This window comes from Phaseolus vulgaris, chromosome 7, assembly GCF_051622355.1.
Source record: "Phaseolus vulgaris cultivar YP4 chromosome 7, ASM5162235v1, whole genome shotgun sequence".
Lineage (NCBI taxonomy): Eukaryota > Viridiplantae > Streptophyta > Magnoliopsida > Fabales > Fabaceae > Phaseolus > Phaseolus vulgaris.
Window position 1 is genome coordinate 51,045,729 of NC_143504.1, and position 9,794 is coordinate 51,055,522.

At 31.4% G+C, this 9,794-nt stretch overlaps 1 protein-coding gene across 1 annotated transcript; it reads right to left on the minus strand.

The window, feature by feature from the left end:
* Positions 1 to 2,585: 2,585 nt before the first annotated feature.
* LOC137829985 (inorganic phosphate transporter 1-4) lies at positions 2,586 to 7,593 on the minus strand. The gene is made up of 3 exons (XM_068637040.2): positions 7,507 to 7,593; positions 6,870 to 6,999; positions 2,586 to 4,455 (listed from the first exon to the last, which is right to left on the minus strand). Exon 3 carries the CDS (start codon positions 4,403 to 4,405, stop codon positions 2,852 to 2,854), a length of 1,554 nt encoding a protein of 517 aa, XP_068493141.2. The 5' UTR covers positions 4,406 to 4,455; positions 6,870 to 6,999; positions 7,507 to 7,593; the 3' UTR covers positions 2,586 to 2,851.
* Positions 7,594 to 9,794: the final 2,201 nt, after the last annotated feature.

Consider the following 9,794-nt stretch of genomic DNA (forward strand, 5'->3'; position numbering starts at 1 on the left):
GTGATATTTTATATAGTAATTCATAAAAAGATTTATTTTTTAGAATAACAAAGGATAATCTATTTATTAGAAAAACTGCATGAGCAACAACATATAACCAATAAGTCTTAGGTAATCTAGATTGAAATAACAAGTTGCGAGTAACATTAAGAATGTGTTGATGTTTCCTCTCAACAACAACATTTTTTTTAGGAGTTTCAACACAAGAAGTTTGTGGAACAATACTAAATTTGTTATATAATTCATTAAAATAAATTTTCTTTCCATGTCAAACCTAATAATCTGAACATCATGTTTAAATTGATTTTTAACATATAGAAAAAAAATTGTATAGAAGAGATCTAGTTCCGACTTTGGTTTTGATAAGGTATATCCAAGTATGTCTAAAATGGTCATCAACTATGATTAGAAAATATTTATGTCTATGAACAAAGAGAATACAAATAGGACCCCATATATCAATACGAATTTACATTTAAGGAATTTGTATTACTTTGCTGAAAATGAAGTTTGTGTTGTTTTGCAAAATGACAAATATCACAAGCAGTTTTAGAAACAAAATTCACATAGGGGATTTTTTTTTTAAAATGTAATCAATGGTTTTGATACTAGGATGTCCTAATCTGTAATGCCAAAGATCCACACCATCTTCTCTAAGTTAAGAACAAAATTGATTGAAAAAATTTCATTCTTGAGATCCACATAAGGTAGTATAGTCTTTGCTAAAGATCAACTTGTCCAATAATTTTGGATGAACTGTTGTCTTGAATTTGACATTTCTTTAAGAGAAAAAGTTAGTGTGCAGTTTGGATCTTCAATTAATCTTTGTACTGAAATGATAAAGGAAAATTTAGGTATACATAGGACATTAAAAATGACAAGATTTTTGGAAAACTGAATAATGTTAGCATGATAAGAAATGACGAAAGAACCATTAGAATATTTCATATTGATAGGTTTAATTTTATAGAATGTCACAAAATGTTCTTTAATGTAAGTAACATGGTCAGTATAACCAATGTCAAGGATTCAAGAAACCTTACTCTTTGTTTGTGTTTCTGGTGTAAGAGAATCATCAATGTACCTTTGAATTTGATTGATGTTATGATTTGATGTTGGTGGTTAAGAGTCTTTGAATTTGCTCTATTGTGAAGGGGTTCCTGTCTTGTTTATCTTCTTGACTGAAATTTTGTTGTAATTACTCATTCTTTACATTGAGATTATAAGTTCTTTCTTTATTGGTAGAAAATTATTCATTCTTTGGTTTATACCATGGAGGATATCCATGTTTAGAGTAATATTCATCCACCGTATGATTCAATTTATGACAATAAGAGTATTGTTTTTCCTGGTTATTGGATCTTCCTATGCCTATCCCTGTACCTTGACCACGCCAACCATTTCCTCTTCCTTGTGGTTTCTAAAATTCTAACTTTGATTGTTCTGATGTTGTGGTTTGCAAGAAACTTGTTCTGTTGTTTCTATATCTCAACAGTATTGAGAATAACCTTTATTTCAGTAGAACCAGTGAGTTGTCTCACTTGTTAAATCACCAAGGAAAAAACTTTGTTTATGTTGGGAAGAGGTTCCATAAGGAGAATTTAGGTTTTTACAGTGTTATAAATTTCACCAAGACCTTTTACAAAAAAACATAACATATTCAAATTATCTACATTGAACCGTAATCTTGAATAAATCACAATTGCAAGGGATATCACAAATGCAAACCGATATAAGTCTTAGAGATTCAAGTTCTTCCCAAAGAATTTTTAAATCTGTAAAAAAAATGAGTGACATTTATTTCACCTTATTTAATAGAGTGAACCTCTTGAAACAAATAAGAGATTCGAAAATGATCTCCTTAGAAAACTTTTCCTTTAAATCTTTCCAAAGATGTTTAGTAACATCTATGTAAATAACACTCTCAACCATTTGAGGAGTTAGAGTCCTTGTAATCCACGATAGAAACATGATATTGCATCTTTCCCAAACATCAAAATTAGGATAATAATTACTTGGTTTAGAAATATTACCATCAACAAACTTCAATTTGTGCTTGGACCGAAGAGCTCTTTTCATATTATGCTCCAAGTATGATAATTCATTTCATTAAGAGAGGGAGAAATAAGAATCAATCATAGATTTTCTCAGGTGCAAATAATAAGGACTGATGAGATTCAAACATTGATTAATATTATAAAAACTCTCTGAAATAGCTAATTCCATTTTTGTTACCAGAAAGAAAGTCAAGAAAGAATAAATAACAAAGAAAAGATGGCAAAAAAGCATAACATACATTAATATCATACCATATAAAAATGGAAATACATCTACAAGGGAAAAAAGTAAAAACATTAAGTAAGGACAAAATGGTAAAAACACAATGATGATTATTATTCTTGAAGAAAGACAAGAAATCTCTCGATAGTCATTAGACAGTGTGAGAAGTGCAGATCCTCTTGATCATGGATGGGTGAAGAAGGAGAAAGAAAAAAGAAGATGAAGGCACGACACAGGTAAGAAAAAGATTTTGCCTAAAATTGAAAAATAGAAAACTAACAACCTAAAAGTGTGATGAAGATCAATGATCTCAACAATTAACCATGCATTAAACGATCTAATAGTTCATATCAACGTGTAGTCAGAAAATAACATAGAAAAATACTCTTAACACATTATTGCCCGAATTACACATTCCTAGATCCAAACATTCATAGAACAAAACAACACCTAAGGTTTCTATTCTTAAAGCAATACTATTCTTGGTACAACATGATAGTGCATTATTATATTCCTGAATGTAAACGTTTTACTGTTGCAGTGAAAATTATTGTTATTATGCCTTGGTTGCTTAAACTTCCTCTTCTTGCTCACCGGAAATCTCTTCCAAAGATCTACCCTTTGCCTCAGGCACCATGAAAGTACAAATGAAGCCTAATATGTTAACCACTCCTAACACTAGCAATGAGTTCCTCACACCAATACCCGCATGGTACCCTGCATCTGTTTTGCTCGGATCCTGGTTTTGTGCCAAGTACAAAAACCCGAACGAGCCAACTATGGCTCCAAGCTTCCCAGATGCTGAAGATATTCCATGGCAAGTGGATCTAAACCTAGCTGGAAATATCTCTGCTGGTACAACAAATGTGGTTGCATTAGGTCCAAAGTTTGCAAAGAAAAAGGTGAGAGAGTAAATGACCACAAATCCAATTCGGTTCTCCTTAAGAGTCCAGTGGTCATAAGGAATGGCAAGAGCAAACATGAAGACAGTCATAAAGAAGAATCCCATCAACTGGATGGCAAATCTTCCTATTATATCAATGAAGGCCACAGTGAACCAATATCCCGGAACAGTACTGCAGAGAGCAATGAGAGTTTGAGCCCTTGCAATTTTGAAAACCTCCTCAATCGCATTCATGGTCTTTGCTTGAGGAATCCAACCAATTGCGCTGAAGATGTCCTTTTGGAACAAATTTTGGCTGTAGAATGCAATGTCAAGAAAGAACCATGTGCTTGTCGTTCCGAGCAAATGAAGTCCGTGGCGACTCATGAATTCCTTGGAGAACAATCCAAATGATTTTTTTTCATCCTCCTTTTTTGGCTCTACTCGAATCTCCATCTGCATAACCTTAGACATATCAGCTGCAGCTTGCTCCATATTCTTGGCAACCAATGCAGTGTAGCGTGCAGTTTCTGGCATCTTTAATCTTGAATAGTAAGTCATTGCAGCAGGAAGTGCTCCCACAATCAGAATTATCCTCCATAGATAGTCTGCTTGTGGAACAGTTGACCCCAAGGGATCAACCTCGTATGGTGGAGAATCAAACTGGGTCTTGAATATAGATGACATTATAATGGCAAACACTCCTCCTGCCAAAATTCCAAAGCCTTGCATGGCAAACACTGCAGCTATGAAGGCACCACGAGTCTTCTTGTTAGAATACTCTGACATTATGGTGGCTGAAAGAGGGTAGTCTCCACCAATACCAAAGCCAAGCCAGAAGCGGAAGAAGCAAAGGGTTGTCATCACAGTCTTTGCATCACGTCCGAAGGAAAGACCTGAAGCAACAGAGGCTAGTACCATGAGCATGAGTGTCATGCCATAAACCTTTTTTCGTCCCATTTTGTCACCGAGCCAGCCAAAGAACAGTTGCCCAGAAAGTGTTCCAATAAAAGCTACACCGTTAACAGCAGCTGACACAGTTGGAGGCAATGATCCAGGATTTGCAGCACCATCAACGTGATAGTATATGCGACCAATTAGTTTTGTGACAAGTGATATACAAAACAAATCATAGGCATCAGTGAAGAAGCCCATTCCTGCAACAATGATTGCTGTGAAATGATACCATTGTGTTTTTGCCACGTCCAGGGCATTCAACACCTCAACTTGCTCTTTCCCCATCAATACCAATCTTTTCTTCTGCTCTCCCTCCCTCTCCCTTCCAAATGCTTCTGCGAAAATGGACAGATTATTCGAAAACATTATGTGAAACTTGTCTCAACTGCAAACACGCTACAATCATGCAACTGCAGGGTAATTTTTCATGAGTGACGACATATGATGATCATGAAAATGATTACAAGAATATATCAATACTGATTAGTTGATTATGATTATACCACCACTTGAACCATCCAAAACAACTCAATTTTCAGTTATGTACAAATAGAATTGCAATAAAGGTGAATATTACCTTATCCTGAAAAACTGGAAGGCCTTTAACCATGTTATGTGACAAGGAATAGGATAATCATATTAAAAAACTACAACTAATGATGATGTAGTTTTTAAATAATATAAAAGAAGAACGGTGAAATTTGTAAATGGATGTGAAAATATATGAAAAAAATTACAAGAACGGTGTAATTTGACAAAAATATACGTGGTAATCTGACAAAAAAAATATGTAATTTGATACTTGCAGAACAAATTACAAAATGGGGAAGTTGTTGTCATTAATCACGACTTCAAATTTTCAAAATAACTAAATCGGGGCTTCAACTTTGTTATTGATATGCACTGAAGTTGTGCACAATCAGTATAACTTGAATTGAAATTATTTACGTAGATATCGTCATGCATGCATATATACGATTTTGATTAAGTTTTTATCAGTTTTTTTAAATTGAAGTTGTTAGAGAAGATGACAACTTTAATACAAGGCAAATGCTCCCTTCACCCAACACTTTTTAACCTGCATCCAACATAATTTCAAAAATTTCGAAAATATTTTTTATTCTGAAAATAAAAATCCGAAATTAAAAATAATGCATTTTGGAAAAAAAAATCCGGAAGAGGTTTTTGTGTTTCGGATATAAAAATCTGGAAAAAAAAACAAATTTCATTCCGGATAAAAAAATCTGGATCTGAAAATAATATATTTCGTTAAAAAATTATCTGGAAGAGATTATTGTGTTCTGGAAAAAAGGGTCCAAAATGTAATTTTATATGTACCTATTTTTTAAGCGTATTTTCGGTATTTTCCTTGTGATTGGGTGCAATGATATGGTGCAGGAAGCAATTGCCTTAATATAATAAATTAGAGAGAAGTCATGCGGTTAAACACTAACGACTTCAGTTAATTTTTTTTTCTACGTTAAATGATTATTATTTTTTTTAAATGAAAATATTTATAATTTTTTTTAACTTCCTTGACATCATCAACTGAATATTTTATTGTGAAAAAAATTATTTTATGCTATATTATTTCTAAATTCAGTTTTAATAAGTTTTTAAATTATCATTTTTATTTAAAATATTAATTACTTTTGCTATAAAAATAATTTTCAGATTTTTATAAGGTTAAAGAATTCATGGTTTACTGCTTTTTAAGTATTGTTAAATTTAAAATTATTTGTGTTGTTTTAAAAGATTTAAATAATGTTACTGAAACAAGATAACGTTTAAGGTATACAATTATAAATACTAGAAATATGTAAACAATATTTATAAAATGGTAAATAAGTATGATTTATACATAAATAGGAAACAAATTTCATTTTTAAGAAATTGTGCTACATGGTTTCTTCTTTGTCTTCTTGGTATTCACTAACAATATTTTTAAATTTAACAATATTTATAAAACAGTACACTATGAATTGTTTAACCTTATAAAAAATTTAAAATTAGTCTATAGTAAAAGTAATTTATATTTTAAATAAAATGACAATTTAAAAATTAATTAAAACTGAATTTTGAAATTATATAACATAAAATAAAATTTTGCAAAAAAAAAATATTCAATTGATAAGAATTTTAGATAATTTTTAAAAGTTTACATAAATAATTTATATTAAAAAGGTTAATTATCATTTATCGTAGATTTTTTTTTTAACTATAATCTAGACAATTTCAGTGTAAATAAAATATATTAGAGTTGTCTTCCCTCTAACGATTTCAATTAAAGAAAAAATAACAAAATTATAACTTAATCAAAGTAGTATGAATAGATGATCATTATTATGTAAATATTTTCAATTAAAGTCGGTGGTATAGGACTCAACTAGTGATAAAGTTGGAGTAGTATTTCTTAATGAAGACTTTATTTATTTCTAAAAATTAAAATCTTGTAACTTTGATATTTTTTAATTTTTCCTACAATTATCCACTTACAATTTTTTTTAATGAAATTACACCATTCTTATAATTTGTAGGAATATATATATAAAGAAATTAACAAATTCACAGTTTTCATCTAAGTGGATGAGTTTGAATAAATAATCCTCATAACTAGTATTTAGGATAACCTAAATATATCAGGACTCTCACATAATCTTATTAAAATCTTGCTCGGCTGTTTACAAATATTTCTGAACAAACTGATTTTGTATGTACCCAATATGCTACATAAAAAGAAACACTATACCAGTTGGCGTTGGATCTACCGAAAGATATTAATTCTCCGCAACGAGATGAACCAGGGTTAAAATTCTCGCTGGGAGAGATGTCCACAATCAGTCCAAAGATACTTCTTAGATTGCCTCCAATGAGAAAACCTGTGAGAAAAAAGATGAAATATTATGTTTCAGAGTTCCAAAGTTCAATGGGAAAATGTGTAATCGAAAACACATGTCCTTCTAGAAAGAAAACCAGGATATAAGAGAAGAAACAGGTTAATTGATATAAGATGAAGCAGCCCCCAGACACCAGACACCAGAAGAACACAAGAAAGATATCTGAACCCCAAAAGAACAAACTATACATGCATGCACACAAAATATAAATATATTTTTGCTCTCAGTTTACATGCACAAAGAATCATTAATTCATGCCAATATTTGCATATCAATATTCACAAATCGTCATGCATAACACAGATATTAAATTAGAACATAGTAAATGGGATAAATAAAAGAAACATTTAGAGTGGACGTAGATATATAACCAAGTTAATTTCAGAGACATGTAGGCATGGAAAGGGACGAGACATTAGAAGGATTCATCAAAGACGAAAAGAACATGAAGAGAGAAAGGGACAACGTAAGATGCAATGTGAATCTAACCTGCAGGTACAAGAGAGTGTTGAGAGAGAGAGAGAGAGAGAGAGAGCAAAGGAGAAGAATTGGCTACACACAAAAGAGATGAATGTAATGGGAAATGATTTATAGGGAAAACAATAGTGACTTAGAAAGAATATACCTCATCTTTTTCGTTCATATTTTTTATACTTAAATAAATTATTATTTTATTATAATATAATATTTTATTTAAAAAATAGTTATAAAATAGTTGTTTTTACTATTTATAATGTAAAACAAACTTTTTTGCGTACAGCACATGTTGAGTTCACACATGACTTCAGTTTTTGGGTTCCATTGGGTTGGACGTCAGATACAAGTTCAACTCCAAATATAACATTGAATTATTATGTTGTGGAATTAAAAAACTTTAAAGAGGTCACAAATCCAATCATAAACTTGTTAATATTTTCATAAAGGATTTAATAAAAGAAAAGTGTAAAACAATAAAATTTATATTAATTTGTAACTATTAATACAAGTATGTATTACAAAATAAATAAAAAACATAAAGAAAAATTATCAAAATAGAAATCAATTCGACTTCAATCTTCTTCTTATTTCAAATTTTGTACTCCATAATTTTGCATCTCTGACATACTAGTAACAGCACCTCAAATTAGGCCTTCTATAGTTCCCAACTATGCTGTTGCACTCCGTGTATAATTATTTAAAAATAAATTAAAGGTATGAAACAAATTTGAAGGATGAAAAAAAGCACTATGATGAACAAATTACACAGAAAATTGCGAGATTTCAATAGTTTTGTGTTAGGTTGGTATGGAAGAGAAAGAGAAATTTACCGAACCAAAGTTCTTTCGTGCTCCAACTCAATCAAAAGAGTCCATTTTGCACAGAAGTCCATAATGGCGTGAATATTGATGTTACAATATATATGATATATAATGTAGAAATATGGTGTTCTTTAAGCAATAATCTCCAAACCTTAAATATAATTTTTCAAAGGTGACTGTGGAATATAAAATATTTATTACTTGTGGCAAAAATATTTATCATAAAATAAATTAATAAACTCATTTTTTTAAATTTCATTGTCAAGGGAGGATGAATTGGTTAAATAATGCAAGTTTCAATTTCATTTATGGTGAAGATAATGGTAGGAGTTATATCCGAAGAGAAAGTAAAGTTAACTTCGATTTCATTAAATATTGTTGGGAGTTCTTAAAAGAGGATATAATCACGACAACGAATGAGTTTGTAGATAGAGGAAAATGGCTCAAGGGTCCAACGCGTCGTTCATAAGTTTGATACCCAAGGTCGATAACTCTGAGCAACTTAGTGATTTTAGTTTAGACCTATCTCGTTGGTTGAAGGTTTATATAAAATAGACTTGAAGATTCTGTCATTAAGGTTGAAAAAGGTGATTAGTAAAGTAAAGTTATTGATCCTAGACAATTAACTTTCCTATAAGGCAGGGGTTATTGGATAGTGTTCTCGTGGTCAATGAGGTTTTAGAGGAGGTGAAGAGGAAGAAAAAAAGTTGTGTTTTCTTTAAAGTAGATTATGAGAAGGTTTATGATTCTGTAAGCTGGGAGTTCATCTTTTATATGCCAGGAAGGTTAGGATTCTATGAAAAGTGGGTTAGATGGATTAAATCTTGTATGGAATCTTCCTCAGTGTCTGTGCTTGTAAATGGGAGCCCAACCAAGGAGTTTTACCCGAAGAGGGGTTTGCGTCAACGTGATCCTTTAGCGCCTTTTTTTGTTTCTTATAACAGTTCGCAGGCATGTCAAGGAAAGCAGTTGAAAAGAATTTGGTAAAGAGCTCGGAGATCGGGGACAAGAAGGTTAAGGTAAATATGTCCAATATGCAGATGATACTTTTTTCTTTTGTGAAACAAACATTAAAAGCATGTTTAACTTAAAAGTTATTTTTGAATTGCTTTGAGTTAGCCTCTAACCTTAAGGTGAATTTCTTGAAGAGTAGAATTGGTGAGGTGGGAGTTGACCAGTTTGTGGTTCAATGTTTTGCAACAATTTTCAACTGCGATGCGATGAAAACTCCTTTTAAATACTTGAGGATGCTAGTGGGGGGGGGGGGGTGTCACAAAAGAGGTGTGTTTTGGGATGGATTGTTAGAAATAATCAAGAGTAGACTGGGTAGATGGAAAGAGGTGTGTTTTGGGGGAGGTGTTGTTCATACAAGGGTTGGACCACCACTAAAATGATTCATATTTATTTATTTTTTCTTGTTGATAAAAAAAATCTTTCGTTAGAATAGATTCTAAATGACTTTTATAACTCTTATATCAT

Coding starts and splice junctions, on each gene's coding strand:
- LOC137829985 (XM_068637040.2), bottom strand. CDS start 4,405: ATGGGGAAAGAGCAAGTTGAGGTGTTGAATGCCCTGGACGTGGCAAAA.